The 19,335-nt window shown below is 39.8% G+C and overlaps 1 protein-coding gene and 1 long non-coding RNA gene across 2 annotated transcripts in view; both read left to right on the top strand.

Moving 5' to 3' along the window:
* Positions 1-63: 63 nt before the first annotated feature.
* LOC133050844 (uncharacterized) lies at positions 64-13,187 on the top strand. The gene is made up of 2 exons (XR_009691710.1): positions 64-227; positions 11,626-13,187. It is a non-coding gene; the product is annotated as an uncharacterized LOC133050844 (long non-coding RNA).
* A 1,776-nt stretch (positions 13,188-14,963) lies between these two features.
* UBR3 (ubiquitin protein ligase E3 component n-recognin 3) overlaps positions 14,964-19,335 on the top strand; it is a 190,776-nt gene continuing 186,404 nt past the window's right edge. The window contains exon 1 of the mRNA XM_061135459.1: positions 14,964-15,515. Coding sequence (XP_060991442.1) covers positions 14,971-15,515 — 545 coding nt within the window. The 5' untranslated portion in view covers positions 14,964-14,970. The remainder of the gene's footprint in view (positions 15,516-19,335) is intronic.

Raw genomic sequence — 19,335 nt, 5'->3', positions numbered from 1 at the left:
CCCCAGCGGCCCCGCGCCGAGCTGCAACAGCGGCCTCGCGCACGGGTTCCGCCGACACCCGAGCGCCGCCGCCGCCGCCAACTTGGTGGAGGCCGCGCCGCAGAGAGTGCCCGCCCTTGTCGAAGCCTCGGGGCCGGCTCCCGCCGTCTCTCGAGTGGCCATTACCCTGTAGTTTTTCCTTGAATACCGTCAAGCCCTTAAAGGAAGAAGGGAGAAAGATGATGAAGGTGATGGTGAATATCTCACTTTGTTTTAGCGCCCACGGTGACCCTTTCTGCGTTCTGTGTCCCAAGTCCCCGCTCAGAAATTAGCAACCTCCACTCACCTTTTCTTTCTTTGCTAGTCTCTTGTCCTCCTTGGTTTCCCTCTTTTTAGGTCAGTTGTGTCACTTACTTCAGCTCTCACAGGGTGGTGATGTCAGAGAAGCCCAAACAAGAAAGGGTTTAGATTAAGGAATGGGAAGTGGTGTCAACTGCTGAAAGAAATTAGGCTTTCATGGGGTAGGAGCAGAAGCCAGTTTGTAGGGGATCAGGGACTAAAGTTAAGGAAGTAGGAAGAATAAATAGGAACAGTTTTTAAGAAAAGTGGCTGCAAGAAGAGTGAGAATGGTTCATGTTTAGTAAGGTTGCGGGAAGCTTTTTATTTTTAAATTGATGGGAGTATTCGTGAACATATCTAAATTCAGACAGAGTAGGAGTAGTTGTAATCCACACAGTCAAAGGCTTTGGCATAGTCAATAAAGCAGAAATAGATGTTTTTCTGGAACTCTCTTGCTTTTTCGATGATCCAGCGGATGTTGGCAATTTGATCTCTGGCTCCTCTGCCTTTTCTAAAACCAGCTTGAATATCTGGAAGTTCACGGTTCACATATTGCTGAAGCCAGGCTTAGAGAATTTTGAGCATTACTTTACTAGCATGTGAGATGAGTGTAATTGTGCGGTAGTTTGAGCATTCTTTGGGATCGCCTTTCTTTGGGATTGGAATGAAAACTGACCTTTTCCAGTCCTGTGGCCCCTGCTGAGGTTTCCAAATTTGCTGGCATATTGAGTGCAGCACTTTCACAGCATCATCTTTCAGGATTTGAAATAGCTCAACTGGAATTCCGTAAACTGTGGAAAATTCTGAAAGAGATGGGAATACCAGACCACCTGACCTGCCTCTTGAGAAACCTGTAGGCAGGTTAGGAAGCAACAGTTAGAACTGGACATGGAACAACAGACCGGTTCCAAATAGGAAAAGGAGTACGTCAAGGCTGTATATTGTCACCCTGCTTGTTTAACTTATACGCAGAGTACATCATGAGAAATGCTGGGCTGGAAGAAGCACAAGCTGAATCAAGATTGCTGAGAGAAGTATCAATAACCTCAGATATGCAGATGACACCACCCTTATGGCAGAAAGTGAAGAGGAATTAAAAAGCCTCTTGATGAAAGTGAAAGAGGAGAGTGAAAAAGTTGGCTTAAAGCTCAACATTCAGAAAACTAAGATCATGGCATCTGGTTCCATCACTTCATGGGAAATAGATGGGGAAACAGTGGAAACAGTGTCAGACTTTATTTTTTCGGGCTCCAAAATCACTGCAGATGTTGATTGCAGCCATGAAATTAAAAGACACTTACTCCTTGGAAGGAAAGTTATGACCAACCTAGATAGCATATTAAAAAGCAGAGACATTACTTTGCCAACAAAGGTCTGTCTAGTCAAGGCTATGGTTTTTCCAGTGATCACGTATGGACGTGAGAGTTGGCCTGTGAAGAAAGCTGAGCACCAAAAAATTGATGCTTTTGAACTGTGGTGTTGCAGAAGACTCTTGAGATTCCCTTGGACTGCAAAGAGATCCAACCAGTCCATCTTGAAGGAGATCAGTCCTGGTTGTTCATTGGAAGGATTGATGCTGAAGCTGAAACTCCAGTACTTTGGCCACCTCATGTGGAGAGTTGACTCATTGGAAAAGACCCTGATGCTGGGAGGGATTGAGGGCAGGAGGAGGGGGGACGACAGAAGATGAGATGGCTGGATGGCATCACCGACTCGATGGGCATGGGTTTGAGTAAACTCCGGGAGTTGGTGATGGACAGGGAGGCCTGGTGTGCTGCGATTCATGGGGTCACAAAGAGTTGGACACAACTGAGCGACTGAACTGACTAACTGAACTGACTGAGGAGTAGTTGAAAGGCAGGGGTTCAAAATGCAAGAACAAGGATATTGGATGGAGTCAGGATCCTGAGAGGGAAGGATACAGTAATTACGTGAAAAGTTTGCCCTTAGTTTGGGGAATGAACCCTTCTTTTTATTATCAATGGAAGAAAAAAAAGGTTGTGGAGGCATGCAGATGAAGTAGAGAGGGCAGTGTCTGAGGTTGCTACTTAATATGAAAAATAGAATTCAAAGTTATCTGTTATGAGGATTAAATGAGTAAAGTTCTAAGCAGGTAAAAGTAGTGCATAAAGTTCCTGTCACATAACAAATGCCTAACAAATATTTGTTGATGGTGGTATCTTTTGAGAGAGAGTAGATAGAGTAAGCAGTTTGAGCTAAATAGATTACCCAGACTAGCCGGATACCTAGAACAGTCGTGTCTGAATCTTTTACGACCCCATGGACTGTAGCTGGCCAGGCTCCTCGTCCATGGGATTCTCCAGGCAAGAACACTGTAGTGGGTTGCCATGTCCTTCTCCAGGAGATCTCTGGACCCAGGGATTGAATCAGAGTCTCTTGTTTCCTGCATTGGCAGTTCGGTTTTTTACCTCTAGTGCCAGCTGAGGTACTTTTTGTGTTGTTCTATTTTTAAAAACTGAATTTAAAATTTTATTTTGAGATAATTGTAGATTCATATGTAATCATGAAAAACAGCACATGGAGATACTGTGTATCTTTTACCCAGTTGCCCCTTACAGTAACAGTTTGCAAAACTGTAGTACAGTATCACAACCAGGATTGATAGATACAGTCAAGACAGCATTTCCATGATCTCCAAGGTCCTTCGTGTTACTTGTTTTTAGCCATACCTACTTCATTCCAGTCCTCACTAGTTTTTAACCCCTAGCAATTACTAATCTGTTCCATTTTTAGAATCTTGTCATTTCAAGAATTTTATATAAATGGAGGTATAGGTATACAAACTATTGAGAATGGCTTTTTTAAATTTATAATAATTTTCTGGAGATCTTTCTAAGTTGTTGTGTGTATCAGTAGCTTGTACCTTTTTGCTGCTATGGTATGGATGTACCAATTTGTTTAAATGTTCGTTCACTGGAGAACATCTAGGTTGCTTCAAGTAAAATTTTATTGCAAGTAAAATTGTGGAAACTTGTATACAGAATCTCATGAACAGAGGAGCCTGGTGGGCTACAGTCCATCGTGTTGCAAAGAGTTGGATGTGACTGAAGAGACCGAACGCACACACATCATGTTTAGTTAGAGGCTTTAACGCCCTTCCCTATGAATGTCCATTTGCTTCTGCACCATTTGTTTAAAAGGCTGTACTTTCTCCAGTATTATTTTTGCACCTTTGTGAAAATTCAGTGTATTTGTGTGGGTCAATTTCTGGATTTTCTAATCTGTTCCATTGTTTTATGTGTCCATACATCCTCTAGTACCATGTAGTCCTGATTACTGAAGCTATACAGTGCATCTTGAAATTGGGTAGACTGGTTCCTCCCACTTTATTCTTTTTATAAATTATTTTAGCTATTCCAATTCCTTTGCCATTTCATATAGATTTTAGAGTAATATTGTCTATATTACAGAAAATGTGGGCTATTAAGCATAATATTAGCTATGTATATTCTTTTCCCTATAGATTGTTATGTAATATTGAGTATAATTCCCTGTGCTCCACAGTAGGTCCTTGTTGGTTATTTATTTCATAGATAGTAGTATATATATATATATATATATATATTAATCTCAACCTCCTAATTTATCCTTCCCCCTGCCCCCCTTCCCCCTTTGGTAACTGTAAGTTTGTTTTCTGTGTCTGGGGGTGTCTTTCTGTTTTGGAAATAAGTTCATTTGTTGTTATGTATAGTTTGCCACAATTTTTTTTTTTCAAGTTGCTAGTTCAGCTTACGACATTGCACATATGCTCTTTCCTGGAGACTACACATATTTCAGTATACAATAAAAATGCTTTATGTGAAATCAGTAAGTCATTGAGAATTTTAAGGTGTATGCTCATAGATCAAAATGTAATAAAATTAATGCTTTTTGCTGCTTTATTGATGCCATTTTAGAGGGAATTGAGGCTATGGTTTTTCCAGTAGTCATGTATGGATGTGAGAGTTGGACTGTAAAGAATGCTGAGTGCTGAAGAATTGTTGCTTTTGAATTGTAGTGTTGGAGAAGACTCTTGAGAGTCTCCTGGCCTGCAAGGAGATCCAACCAGTCCATACTAAAGGAGATCAGTCCTGGGTGTTCATTGGAAGGGCTGATGTTGAAGCTGAAACTCCAATACTTTGGCCACCTGGTAGGGATTAACATATATATATACTACTATGTATGAAATAGATAACCAACAAGGACCTACTGTAGAGCTCAGGAAATTATACTCAATATTATATAACAATCTGTAGGTGATGCAAAGAGCTGACTCATTTGAAAAGACCGTGATGCTGGGAAAGATTGAGGGTGGGAGGAGAAGGGAACGACAGAGGATGAGATGGTTGGATGGCATCACCGACTCAATGAACATGGGTTTGGGTAGGCTCCGGGAGTTGGTGATGGACAGGGAGGCCTGGCGTGCTGCAGTACATGGGGTCGCAAAGAGTCGAACACAACTGGATGACTGAACTGGAACTGGAGGCTATTTTAGAGGGAAGCTGACTTGTTTTTCTGCAAGTATTTAAGAGAGACAAATACATGTCAACTAGATAGTTCAGTGCTATTTCCTTAATTTATATTAAGTTACAAGCAGTTTTATTCATTGTTAGCTTTAACAACATCAGTGCATATGTCAGTGCAGTTGTTGGAGGGTAAATCATGAGATTCAGGAAAGTTATTCAATACTCTGAGTGTTTTACATGAAATGTGTTTACTGCCTAACATTCGCATTGAAGATCCTGTTTGATGATTATATGGCCGAAATACAAGGAAAACAGCAAGTCTAGCCACTTGTAGATTTCATCTCCCCTCTTTTAAGCCAGAGTCATTCTTAAATGTAAATCTTCTATTTTAGAAAAAAAGTTATTAACTTCTTAAAAGCAACAGTTCTGCATAAAATTAAAAATTTAGAAATGTTTTCAAATTAAAATTGTTGAAAACTGAGACAGAAAATAGTACTATTTTTTGTTTGCATGGGTATGATAACTTCATAATTTCAAAATAACAGTTTCGTCCAGGATAATGAGGTTGCAGAGACCATAGCAGAAATAACTGAATATAGCTAGTAAGAATATGGTAGAAGTACTGAGGAAAAAACTTAGTTAATCTCTGATAATATACATATTTAAATTCTAATCCTACCATTGTACTTCAGAACATTCTAAAAAACATAAGAATACAAAAGGACACATTTCATGGCCAGAATGATGACCTCATCATATATCCTGTAGCATTTGGAAAATTTCACTCTATTCTCCTGAAATAATGAGAATTTGAAAAGCAAATAATATATTATTGTTATTACAAAAATAATCTTGACTTCCTGCAAGGGTCATGGTCCCCTTAAAAGTGTGCAGACTATACTTTGAGAATTGATTACTGACTGAAATTTAAGTATGAATTATTCTAATATTTCTAATATTAGAAAGTATATTTCCTAGTATTTCAATTTAAGTGAATTCATAATCACATTTAACCTTCAAATCTGGAATGTTTCTTTTTCAGTGCTGAAGATCCATTTACTTATTCATAAATTATTAAGTGCAAAATATATATCTTCCTTACAAGTGGTACTAATTTTAAAAACTTTGTTGGTATGTAACATATCTAGGCACAAATTATAAATGAATAGCTCACTGAACAAGAGAATACAGTGAACAAATCTGTTTAACCACCATCAAGATTAGAAAGGAAGAGAGCATCCTCCTTAGGCTCCCCTCCAATCACTCCTCTGCTCCCCTCTCCAAAAGTAATAATTCTCCTGACTTTTAAAGCCATAGATTAATTTTACTAGTTTTGTTTTACTTTATGTAAGTGTAATCATGTCCACTATGTCACATTTCTTCTGCTCAACAGCATATATGCAAAATTCATCCATGATTGCTCATTTTCATTATTGCATGCATGCTGAGGGCTAAGTCCCTTCAGTCGTGTCTGACTCTTTGCGACTCTATGGGTCATAGCCCACGAGGCTCCTCTGTCCGTTGGATTCTCCAGGAAAGAATACTGGCGTGGGTTCCCATGCCCTCCTCCAGGGGATCTTCCCAACCCTGGGATTGAACCCGAGTTTTTTTATGTCACTTGCGTTGGCAGATGGGTTCTTTACCACTAGCACCATCTGGGAAGCCCTCATTATTGCTTAGTGGTTCATTATATGAATTTTTGTTCTTTAGTTGCTAAGTCCTATTTGACTGTTTTGTGACCTTATGAACTGTAGCCCACCAGGCTCCTCTGTCCATGGGATTTCCCAGGCTAGAATACTGGTATGGGTTGCCATTTCCTTCTCCAGGGAATCTTCCTGATCCAGGCATCCAACGCAAGTCTCCTGCATTGGCAGGCAGATTCTTTACTGCTGAGCCATCTGGGAAGGCATTAGAAGAATGTACTACATTTATTTTACTTTAAAGAGTATTTAGTTTGTTTCCATTTTTATTTTTATTTTTTTTCCTGTTTTTAAAATTAAGATATAGTTTACACAAAATGCACAAATCTTGTGTATAGTTTGATGAAATGTGAATAATATACAACATAAACCACACCCCAATTAAGATATAGTTCCATTCATCCCAGTAATTTCCCTTCTGATCCTACCAGTCAATTACTGCCAGTCCACAGGCAACCACTGTTTTGGTTTTGATCATCATAGTTTACTTTTGCCTGTTGTAAGGCTTCATATAAATCGAATCATGCAAACATACCTTTTTTGGTTTATTTCACTTAGCATTAAGTTTTTGAGCTTCATACCTGATGTACATCATTCATTTGTTTTTATCATTGAGTACTATTGTACTGCATGAAATATACCACAGTTTGTTTATGCATTTATTTATTTATTTTAGCCACTCTCTGTAGCATACAGGATCTTAGTTCCCTGACCAGGGATCAAACCCACATTCCTGAATTGGGAGTGAACCACCAGGGAAGTCCAGTATTTATACATTCATTGTTGATGTACATTTGAATTGTTTCTAGCTTTTGGCTACTATGAATAACATTACTATGAATATTCTTGCATAGGTTTCTTCTGGATATGTATGTTTTTGTTTCTCTTAACTGTAATTTTTGGATCATAGAGTATATGTTTGTTTAACTTTATAAGAAACTGTGGAACTTTTTCCCAAAGTCGCTGAACCATTTTGTACTCCTACTGATGCTAGTTGATAGTTCTAGGTGCTCCAAATCCTCATCCTTATTTGGTATTATTATTAGTCTTTTAAATTGTAGCCATCCTGTTGAATGTATAGTAGTACACTCAATATGGTTTTTTTTTTTCAATATGGTTTTAATTAGTAGTTCTCTGATTATTAATTTCACATGTTTATATGCCATTTGGGTATCTTCCTTTATGAAATGTCTATTGAAGTCTCTTGTTCAGTTTTCTATTGGGATGATTCATTTCCTTGTTGATTGGTAGGAATTCAATATATATTCTAGAGGCACATCCTTTTTGGGTCAGGCATGTTGCAAATATTGTCTCTACTCTTTAGTTTGCCTTGTTACTTTTAGTAGTCTCTTTTTATTAATAGCCTTCTTGAGATGTAATTCACATTCCATACAATTCACCAATTTAAAGTGTATAGTTCAGTGGGTTTTGTTACATTATGCTATTACTTTTTAAAATGGTAAGATACATATAACAATTTGCCATTTTAACCATTTTTTTAGGGTAAAATTCAGTGGTAATAATTATGTTCATAATGTTGTTTAACCATCCATTTCCTTTTTTTTTTTTTTTTTATCATCCCAAACAGAAACTCTAACTCTTAACGGTACCTTTAAAGAACAGAAAGTTAAAATTTTGTAACCCATTTTTTCAGTCTTCTCTTTTGCTGTTAATACTTTCTGTGTCCATTAAAAATGTTTTCTCATGTCAAGATCAGAAATAATAATAATTATAGCAACAGTAATAATGTATTTGTAGATTAGATAACAATTCATAATATGCTTCCATCAGTCTGTAAACTCTGTGTCAGGAGTGTTGTATTCTGTGTGAATGGTGCCCCCTGGAGCTGTGTCATGCCAGGCCATGCCATGGACCATGTCTGTTTTGTTTACAGTGCTGTCCTCAACTCTTGCAGAGAGCAACTGGTAGTGTCTCAACAGATATGTGTTGAATTATTTTGTTGCATGAATAATGCAATGAATTTGTGCATGGGTGAAAATTGTACAGTCTTTAGTAGAGGTGCATGGAAGGAAACTTTCCTTTGTTTAAAAAAAGAGGAGTAGGGAATTAGGACAACTTGTAATCGTACTAAGTGAAGTGAAGTCGCTCAGTCGTGTCTGACTCTTTGCGACCCCATGGACTGTAGCCTACCAGGCTTCTCCGTCCATGGGATTTTCCAGGCAAGAATGCTGGAGTGAGTTGCCATTTCCTTCTCCAGGAGATCTTCCCGACCCAGGGATTGAATTCAGGTCTGTAATGGTACTAAATGATAATAAAAAAGATCTCAGAGAGTTGATAAGCATTTATAACCTTGGAAAAGACCAGTCTGTAGAGGAGCTAATATAGGTCAAACCCTTTATGTATTGTCATGCTTTTTTCCCCAAAATATTTCTAAAGCATGAGTTGAGAAACTTGTTAAAAATGGCCTTGTTTCAATATTAAGCAAATGAGAGAATCACAGTTACATACAGTTGCAAAGTCTTCAAGGACTCAGTTTTGAAGGAAGGAAGGGAGGGAGGGAGGGAGGAGGGGAAGGGGGATAGAGTGGGTGAAAGAGGAGGAGGGAGAGGCAGGCACATGTAGGAACAATGAACAGATGCTCTCCTAGGGTTCTTTTTTATGTTTTGAAGGCTATGAAATGAAGGGTATCATTGCTGTTGGTAAAATGGGGATAATGATAATTACTTCTCAGGGTTGTCATGAATCTTAAACATGATCATCTGGCAGAATTCCTGGTACATGGTTGGTACAGTGTTTCTTATGGTGTGAATTTCAACAATTGCCATTAAAGCTGGTGAACTTGCTGTGCATATAGAGAAAGTTTGGTGTGTATTAGGACGCTAGGCAGAAATTTAGAAGTTAATACAGTTGTAGGTATCTTGTATGTTTTATGTTCCCAGCAGGTATCTCCTCCCCTTACTTCTGGTGGTAAGGGTGGCTTCGGCCTTGAGTGGGTCATGCATTCTTTCACAGGGTTTTAAGTGGATCTGGCAAAGAAGAGACCCTTTTCCTCTGTTGTGAGGTTGTGGAGATGTGACCTAGAGCTGGGGACAATGAAGCTAATGCTCACTAAAAGCAAATGTGGAGATGCATCCAAATTCACTTTTCCCTTCCCTCCATTGTTTATATGATCTAATATGATGCTCTTTTTGGCTTAAGCTAATTCAAGTTTTTGTCTCTTGAAACCAAGAGAGTCTGGATAAATACGAAAATAACTTTGGAGGGCATTCCCTGGCAGTCCTGTGGTTAGGAGTCTGTGCTTCTACTGCAGGCGATATGGGTTCCACCCCTGATCAGGGAACTAAGATCTCACATGTAGTGAGGCCAACAAACAAACAACAACAGCAACAAAAACCAACTTTGGAGCGCTTACATTGATTTATAAATTCTCTTTTAAGGGTCCCTAATTTGGAAGCAACTATGTTATTTATTATTTATAGCCTTTACCTTATGTGTGTGTGGTTTAATTAGATTTGAAAAGCCAGTTTAGAAATAACATAAGATTCTTATTCGCACAAATAAGATGGGATATATAAATACACATAGTTTTTAAGATATTATTTTGTGGCTTTTTGTGTTGCAGTATGTTGCATTGTTATTTATTCAATTTCTTCTGTAGAGTAACAGCATGATTCAATGTAATCTCGTAAGGTATAGCCTTTAAGTGTATTTAAATGAGCACAGAGTTTTCAGCTGAATTTCAATCTGGCTTTCCCTCAAGGAAATGTGATAGTTGTAGGAATTTCTCATGACACAGCCCAGTGACTCAAGAGGTAATTTAGAAGAAGAGTTTTTATTTTACAGTAATGAGTTGAAAGAGAAAAATGGCAAACTTTCTGGATCCAAACAATCCAAACCCCAGACATCCTAGGAGAAGCAAAGATTTGAGAGCCTGTCACGTTGATTTTGAAAGCTAAAGCAGTAATATAGTTTCCACCTGGACAGAAATTTGATTGTATCATTCATCTCAAATAAGAAGTAACATTAATTGTATTATTAACTGTTTTATTGCAATGATTTCATACCATAAAATCTACCTACTTTTAGAGTAGAAATAAATGATTTTTAGTTCACATAGCTGTGCAACCATCACCATAATCCATCTTTAAAACATTCCTGTCATCCTAAAAAGGTATCTTGTGTTAACTTGTAATCACTCCTGTTCTTAACTCCCAGCTTAAGACAACTGTTAAGTCTGTCTTGTGTCTCTATAAATGTACCTTTCTGCACAGTTCAAATAAATGGGATGATACAATACATATTTTTTGTGTATCTGATTTCTTTCATCGACATAAGATTTTTGAAATTCATCTGTATTGTAGCATGCACCAGTACTTCATTTCTTTGTATTGTTAAATAGTAACCATTATATGAAAATGTCACATTTGGTTTATCCATTTACAAATTGATAGAGCCTTGGATCTCTTCCAGGTTTTTTTTTTTTTTTTTCTTTCCAACTGTGAATAATACTGCTGTGAGTATTCATCTACAAGTTTTTGTTTGGATATATATTTTAAATTCTCTTGGGTAGATTCCTAGAAGTGGAATTGTAGAGTTCTGTGGTAAAGTTATGTTTAACACTGTAAGTACATAACTGCCAAACTGTTTTCCCAAGAAGCTGTACCATTTTACATTCCCATCAGTGTTGTATGAGAAGTCCTATGTTTCTATATCCTTGTCAACATTTGTTATTGTCTCTCTTCCTGATTATTGCCAATTAGTGAGTGTGTGTAGTAATATCTCGTAATTTTGACTTGCATTTTCTTAATGAATAATGATGCTAAGAATCTTTTATATGTCTATTTTTAATGTCTATATATTTTTATATGTTACATATATTTTTATATATCTGTAATCCCATGACAAATAAATTCAAGGGATTAGATCTGATTGTCCACTTATATATTTTCTTTGGTAAAATGTCTATTCACCTTTTTAGCCCATTTGTCACTTGCGTTATTTCTATTTTTGTTACTATTGGTTATTCTTAATGGTTCTCTGATGTTGAGCATATCTGATATCCTCACAAAGTAGGTGGGAAATCTGGCAAATGTCCAGGTTTCTGTATATGCATAGCAATATCTATGTAACTAAAATAGGGGGTGATATTTAATTTTTTTTTCCATTTGTTTTTGTTACAGAAAAAAAGGAGGCACTGGTGACAAGTGGTGGAATTTTGTAAAAATTTCGCAGAGTGTGTGGAGACCACTGAGGCATGCTGAAAAGGCTTCATTTGCCAGCATGCATCATCATGGTGAAGCAGAACAGGCGCCCTTGTTATTCTCCACAGGCAAGCCATCCTGGAGAGATACCAGCACACTTCCTCTACTGCCGGAAACCAAAGACACTGATTGGTGAATCCACACTAGTTCTACCGTCATTTGAAATGTTCTTGGATTTTATTTGGTTTACAATTTGGTGATTCATAAAGGGAATTATTGAATTATTTGCACTGTTAAATGATTATGAAATTCTTTATTAATGTAGAGTCTGGTCAAGATGTGTGAAATAGTATGCTTTTGTTATGTTAGAAGAGCCAGATATGCAGTAGTCTCCCAATTTGAGACCATAGAGGCTAAGCCTCTGCCACCAGGTGCTTCAGCCCAAGTAGCTGAGCTCATAGCCCTGACTCGAGCTTTAGAGCTGGGAAAAGAAAAAAGAATAGCCGTTTACACTGACTCCAAGTATGCCTTTCTGGTGCTACATGCACATGCAGCTATTTGGAAAGAAAGGGGCCACTTGACCACCCGAGGGTCCCCAATCAAATATGATGATCAAATCCTTAGACTCTTGGAGGCAGTCCATCTGCCCACTGAGGTTTCAGTCTCCCACTGTAAAGGACACCAAAATGGGAGCACAGAAGTGGCACAAGGGAGACAAGCAGCTGATCAGGCAGCTAAGAGAGCAGCATTACAGAGCAATGACCTAATAGGGATTGCCACCTTAGTTCCACAGACTGGTTTGCCAGAAACCCCTTCATATACTGAAGGTGAACGACTCTTAAAGCTAAGAGTGAGGGCTTTCAAGAAGATCATGTGGGGTGGTTCCAAAGGGAGGGACTCCTTTTTCTGCCTGGGACCCTCCAATGGAAGTTGGTTAACTCCTTACATGCCACCACTCATTCAGGGGAAAAGGCCCTCCAAAGATTACTAGAAAGTTCCTTCAGAGGAACAGGTTTCCAAACAACTATAAGACAAGTGGTCTCCTCTTGTCCCACTTGCCAATTAAACAACCCCCAAGGAGCTCGAAGACCCCAGCTGGCCCAGCCCGTCCAACGACATGGGGCCTATCCACTGGCAGATGGACTTCACCCAGAGTCTAAGGATTTGATCACCATATTTGACTGGGGACCCTCTAGATGTCAGGCGAGTGTATGCACCTCGGTTTTTGTCTCCGCACAACAAGGATTTGGAGTGACGGACATTAAAGCCCCCCTTGGCGTGTCACAGCTGTCGGGTCTTGGACAGACCGTGTTATAGCTCTTAGATAAATCAGTGTTACAGCTCTATTTTATTCAGATAATAGCAGGAAAATCCATCTTCGAGGCACGAGGGCATGTCAACCCAAAGACGCAAAGAGAAGAGCACTCCATCGCACGGGGGAGAGAGAGAGAGAGAGAAAGAGAGAGCCCTTTGGCTCCTCTTTTTATGTTTTTTTTTCCCCTCCTGGGCCTGTCCTATATAAATTGGGCCAGCCAGGAGGGCTGTTTGTTTTACCCCTCGGACCTTCCTTTGTTCTATTTTCATGGGCTTTTCCCTTTCAGGTCTTTTAGCCACTGCCATTCTGGACTCCTTTTCCCTATTCTAACTACCTAACAGTTCACAATTTGACGATTTATAAAGGGAATTATTGAATTATTTGCACTGTTAAATGATTGTGAAATGCTTCATTAATGTAGAGTCTGGTCAAGATGTGTAAAATAGTATGTTTTGTTATGTTAGATGCGTTTATATCACTGTTTATGAATTGGAAATACTCATTCTTCTTCTTTGGATTGCTTCTCCTAGAGTTGTTTTCATTCTTGGTTGTCCTTTGTTATATATTCCTAAATTACTTTTAATAATACATCGAGTTCTCTGGAGATGAGCTATAGACACTTAATAAGCCGTGGTTTTTAGTTCTGGAAGGACTGTTAATGACAATCTCTTTTAAGATTCAGATTTTGCTTGATAGGACAGTGTAACTTTTAGAGATTTTGATACCTTGGGTCTGGGGTAGAGCCTGGGAATATATTTTGTGGGTAAGAACTTCGGTGGGTCTTAGGATCAGGAAAATTGGGAAGCATTGATGTGATAGAAAAAGGACTTTGGATTCAGATGAACTTGGTTTCTAGTCGTATTTAATTGCCAGTTGTGTGTTTTTGGACACATAAACCACCTCTGTAAGTTTAATTTCTTTATAGGATTACTGAGATAGTTAAATAACATACATAAAGAATGGGGCACAATAAATATGCAACAAGTTATCTATTCTAATTATATTCCATTTAATGACAATAATCAGCCAAATATTTGAACACTTATGTACAATGATGAAGACTCATTCTTTACCCTCAAAAAACTTACCAATTAGTAGTGCAGTGAGGATGAGGTTTTTTACAGTGAAAGGCAATGTTATATCATCAAATAAGTTCAAAACCATTTTCTTTGGAAGAAGGGAAATGAAACAGGCAGACATTGCTAGGAGTGTAGGGTGATTTTATGGGGTGGAGTATGGGTGGCACTAGGAGCAATAAAGACCAGGGGCAGGAAATAAGAAAGCATCTCTAAGAAAACACCGAAGAGTCCCACTGGTTTCTTTCAAATAGCAAAATTAGAGTAGCACCAGGAGATAATGATAGAAAGACAAGTTGGTGGTGGACTTTAATAGAAGATTCAAGTAGTGTTTGACTTTTGCTTCCAATAAAGATTTTGAACAGGAGAGATAGTAAGAATATACTCTAGTCTTCTAAAAAATGTATTAGAAGTTTAAACCGATAATAGTGTGAAGGTAGGAATTGATTCGGGGGGAGGGGAATTAGCTTTTTTTTTTCAGTAATAATAGTAATTCAGTAGTAATTAAGGGTTTGATAACAGTGGAAATCTGTATGTATCTCAAAACTAAATGGAGATGCCTAAAATACATCTGAAAGATGCTGTCTTTTATAGTTCAGGTAAATAAAGGAAAAAAAGGTCCATATTAAAGGTTTTCCATACTACCCATATCAAATTTTTTAAAAAGTCGAGTCCCTTCTTGTAGTGACTTTCAACTACAAGAAAGCCAAAAGGTTGAATAAAGAAACAAGACAACTGTCCCAGACTAGAGGGTCGGGAAGCCTGCACCCCAGCAGGAGGGGGCGTGTACATGGGCGGGGACGCAGGCGGAGGTGCGCGGCAGCCCCGGGGTATCGCGAGAGTTGGGCGGGCCGAGCAATCGCAGCAGTCAATTCCCCCACCCTCCCGGGAGGAGCCGCCGGCCCTGGACTCTCCAAATTCTGAGCTCTCATCATGGCGGCGGCGGCCGCTGCGGCCGTCGGGGGGCCGCAGCCACCCCAAGCCGAGGTGCCTGCTCCCGGGCTGGCCCTGGACAAGGCGGCCACCGCCGCGCACCTGAAGGCGGCCCTCAGCCGGCCGGACAACCGGGCAGGTGCTGAGGAGCTGCAGGCGCTGCTGGAGCGGGTGCTGAGCGCCGAGCGGCCGCTGGCAGCGGCTGCGGACGGCGAGGAGGCGGCGGCGGCCGGCGGCGGGGGCGGTCCGGGGGCGGCCGAGGAGGAGGCTCTGGAGTGGTGTAAGTGCCTTCTGGCGGGCGGCGGAGGCTACGACGAGTTCTGCGCGGCGGTGCGGGCCTACGACCCCGCGGCGCTATGCGGCCTGGTCTGGACAGCCAACTTCGTGGCCTACCGCTGCCGGACGTGCGGCATCTCCCCCTGCATGTCGCTTTGCGCCGAGTGCTTCCACCAGGGTGACCACACCGGACACGACTTCAACATGTTCCGCAGCCAGGCCGGGGGTGCCTGCGACTGCGGAGACAGCAACGTGATGCGGGAGAGTGGGTGAGTGGAGCCTTTCCCCGGGGCGGGGGACACCGCGGGATTGCCCAGGCCGAGTCTGGAGAGGCCTCGGGGAGGGGAAGCTCGGAGCCGACTCCGAGCTGTCAAGAGAAAGAAGTGGGGGAAGGTGCAGCCACATGGGGATGGAAGTGACTGAGCTGTCAGCGGTGGAAAGGGGATGGGGAGGAGGGGAGAGCGGAGAGCGTATTTAGAGAACGAAGCTGGGAATTTCGGGGAAGCCGGGGCGAACGAGTGATTGCGAGAAAAGAGCCAGTGCCTAGTGTAGGAGCGGAGAGGAGAGGAAAGGATACTGGGGGAATCTGGTGTCGAACTGTCAATTGTGTACTTGCTGGAGAAGGCTTTAAAGCCGTCCGTTTCTTGGGAAGAAACTGATGATGTGATTTGGATTATTTGGGAGAGCAATGGTATTGGGGACTAAATTGGGTCGCGGGATGATGGGAGTCGGGGAAGTGGTCTTGCAGCTGCAGAGGAGGACAGCTTGTGGAAGGGGACTTCTGAACTGTCAGTGTGAGGGAAGGAGCTCCTGAGCCGATGGGGGTTGAGGGAGGAGGGAAGGGGAGGGGCCTGAATGAAAAGTGACTGTTGAGCTGTCAGTGGAGTATTTGGTGTGCTGGAATGACAGCTAGAATTGAGCTACTGAGCGAGCAGTCGGTTATGGAATACCCTCCATACCAGAACAGACAAAACACTGAGCGAATTAGGAATCAAGTGCTAGGTCTTCTCTAGTTAAAAGGGCACTTTATTCACGGACTAACACGCGAACCTCTATCTAAAAGGAAACGCTCAACAGATGCTTTTTTCGATAGGAGTGTTGTACCAGGATGTCGGGATTTGCCAAAAGACATTACAGAGATTGCAGGGAGTTAAAGAGTTGGTACATATCGTGTCTTGGCTTGGGACATGATGTCTGGGGAAGTCCTGTGAGAAGGAAAAAGCTTAGTCAAAGAGAGCTTTTTGGTTGGGTAGTATCTGAAAGAATGTTAGCAAATCCAGTTATTCAGGTTTTTCGATTTTCAGGTTTTATAATTAATGATAGAGTATAATCCCTTTAGAAATGGTCTCTGTTTTCCTTGGAGTAGGTTACTGTTACTGCAGAATGTTTGTATCTACTAGGTAGATACATGACCTGTGTCTTAAGCAGCTTATGCAAGAGTAGAAAATGATAAGTTCCTTAAATAGTCTGGGAGTTAGAGGAGGCTTCTGTGCAGAGGGAGTAAGAAAAAGCATCAGAAATAAGCTATTCTGAACTTGCTAATAATGATAATACTTGTAATTCTGCTGCTGCTGACAAGGACAATAGTAATAATTGCAGCTAACATTTGCTAACTTTAGAGTGTATGCCTGACACTTAAAAAATACTTTCAAAATTGATAATTGAATAGGTAAAATTTTTTTAGCTAAGACAAAAAAATAAAAATAGACACAGTTTAAAGTTTCCCTCCCATCCTATCTCCTGTCTGTCCAGTTTCTTTCCACCGTTTTTAGTTTCTCTTAGTGGGAAAACAAAAAGGGTGAATATGTATTTTGATTTTTCAGTCTCTTTATACCGTATACATTATTCTATGCATCTTGCATTTTTCACTTAAGAGGTCTATGTCGGTAAATCAGTGTACTCTGTTAAAAAAAATCTGCATAGTGTTTCATGTCATAAAGTTGCCATTCTTTGTCATCACTTTTGATGGGCATTTTGGTTCCAGGATGAAATTACAAACTGATATACCTTCTTTCCACACCTGTGCAAGAATATCAGTGGGATAAATAAATTGAAATTTCCAGATTGCCCGCCATAAGGCTTAGTAGTAAGCAGAGCACGTGACTGTTTCACAACAGCCTCATCAACAGAGTGCTATTAAAATTTTGTATTTTTATCCACCTGTTTGGAAAATAATGATCAAATATTAAAACCTGCTTTACACGATTAGCTCATTTAATCAGTAACTCCAAGATTGTTTGTTATTCATTATCCCATTGTACAGAAGAGGAAAGTGGGACTCAGGGTTTAAGACACCTGCTCAGGATTACACAAGTAGTTGGCTATGCATCTTGAGGCCAGAGCCTGACAGCTTCACCATTCTCTCTATTGCCTTTACAAAATAGCATTCTTATTGGTACTTCCATTCGTTCCTGTGTCCTTGTTTTTTTAATATGCCATTCTTATTTAGGCCTTTTTATTTTCTTTTAAAAATCTTACCTGTTAAAAACATTTAAGAGGAATTTCAAAACAGAGGAATTGGAACCGAGCTTTATTGATACTTAGACATTTTTACTTCTTAGTCAAGGTTAACATTTAAGAAACTGTCAAAGTACATGAAAGTAGGAGATAATACTGATTCTTTCCTGAATTTTAGAACCAAGTGGTATAATTAATTATCAGGTTCATTTGGATGAGAAGCATTGTGATGCTTCATTGTGGGAGCAGAAATAGTGAGTTTCTTTCAAGGTACTTGTACAGTTTTAGGGCATCTGGGCTCTAGCCGGTCCACATCTTAATCTCATAGCATTTGCCTTTACTGACATCTTGTAGATTCTTATTTTTCCCCTAATCAGGCAAGCCTCTCTTTATGAGATGATATATGCGCGTGCTCAGTTGCTTCAGACTCTCTGCGACCCTGTGGACTGTAGCCCACCAGGCTCCTCTGTCCATGGGATTCTCCAGCCAAGAATATTGGATTGGGTTGTCCTGTCCTTCTCCAGGGGATCTATAGTACTTAATTATTGTCTATCTAAAATGCATAGCTATTGTCTGTACATGCCAGCAGTTGCCATGCCGTTTCATGACGGGCAAGAGTGAACAATAAACAATGTTATCGCCACGTGATTATTCTGAAATTTTTACAACTCTTTGGGTTAGACGGATAAATCTGGGCTACACACCTGATTACTGCCTTGAGAGACACAGGATGTTGCCAGTGTTGCAGGTTGAAAGGCTGCCTCAGGGACCTTTTTAGAACTGGGAATCATTAAAAATTTCCTGGTGGACAAAGCTGGAGTACCCTCACATGGATGGAATGTAACTTTTCTCAGTTTTTGATATTTCTTAAAATTTTTTTGGTTGCTAAAGATCGAAGATGTGTTGATTTTGGTGGTGTTTGTTATTTTAATTGTCATAGAAGTTTGTATATCCTATTCAGTAAATTTTTAAGGAAGGATTCTATTGTTCTCTGTATCTTGTTCTTAGTAAAAGAGAAGAAGCCCTGCTGTGCCTTAATCCTTTTCCCAAGTGTCTGACTATTTTGGGTAGGATGTTGTATGATTGGAGATGAGAAGAATCAAATATTTGGTCCATCACAACCTATTTAATTACTATTTAATTTTCAGATTGATAATTACAGAAATATGCAAAGAGGATTCATTTTTCTTTGATTAGTAGTAATAAATGTGGCATATTAACAGGTATACAAATCAAACGAAGAAAACAGCTGAGAATTCATTTGTGGGAAGAGATTACAAAGCCTATAGAAACTGTGTTAGTAATTGTGTGTTAGGACTTCCCTGGTGGTCCAGTGGTTAAGACTCAGTGCTTCCAGTGCTAGGGGTGTGAGTTTGATCCCTGGTCAGGGAACTAAGATTCCGAGCTTTGCAGCATGTCCAAAAAATAAATAAATAAAAATAAATTTAAGTAAAAATTTAAAAGATAAATAAAATTTAAGACTAGTAATGGAAAATATAAAATAATGTTTGACTGGTTTGGGGTTCTGCTGTTACAAACCAGAAATTGGAATTTTAAACATTTAGTTTTCAAATTTTGATGCAGAGGATGACCGTTTTCATATTCTATTCTGCATTACAGATTTTTTTTGCC

Source organism: Dama dama, chromosome 33 (assembly GCF_033118175.1).
Source record: "Dama dama isolate Ldn47 chromosome 33, ASM3311817v1, whole genome shotgun sequence".
Lineage (NCBI taxonomy): Eukaryota > Metazoa > Chordata > Mammalia > Artiodactyla > Cervidae > Dama > Dama dama.
Note: the sequence above shows the minus strand (reverse complement) of the source record. Positions and strands in the feature narration are given on the sequence as shown.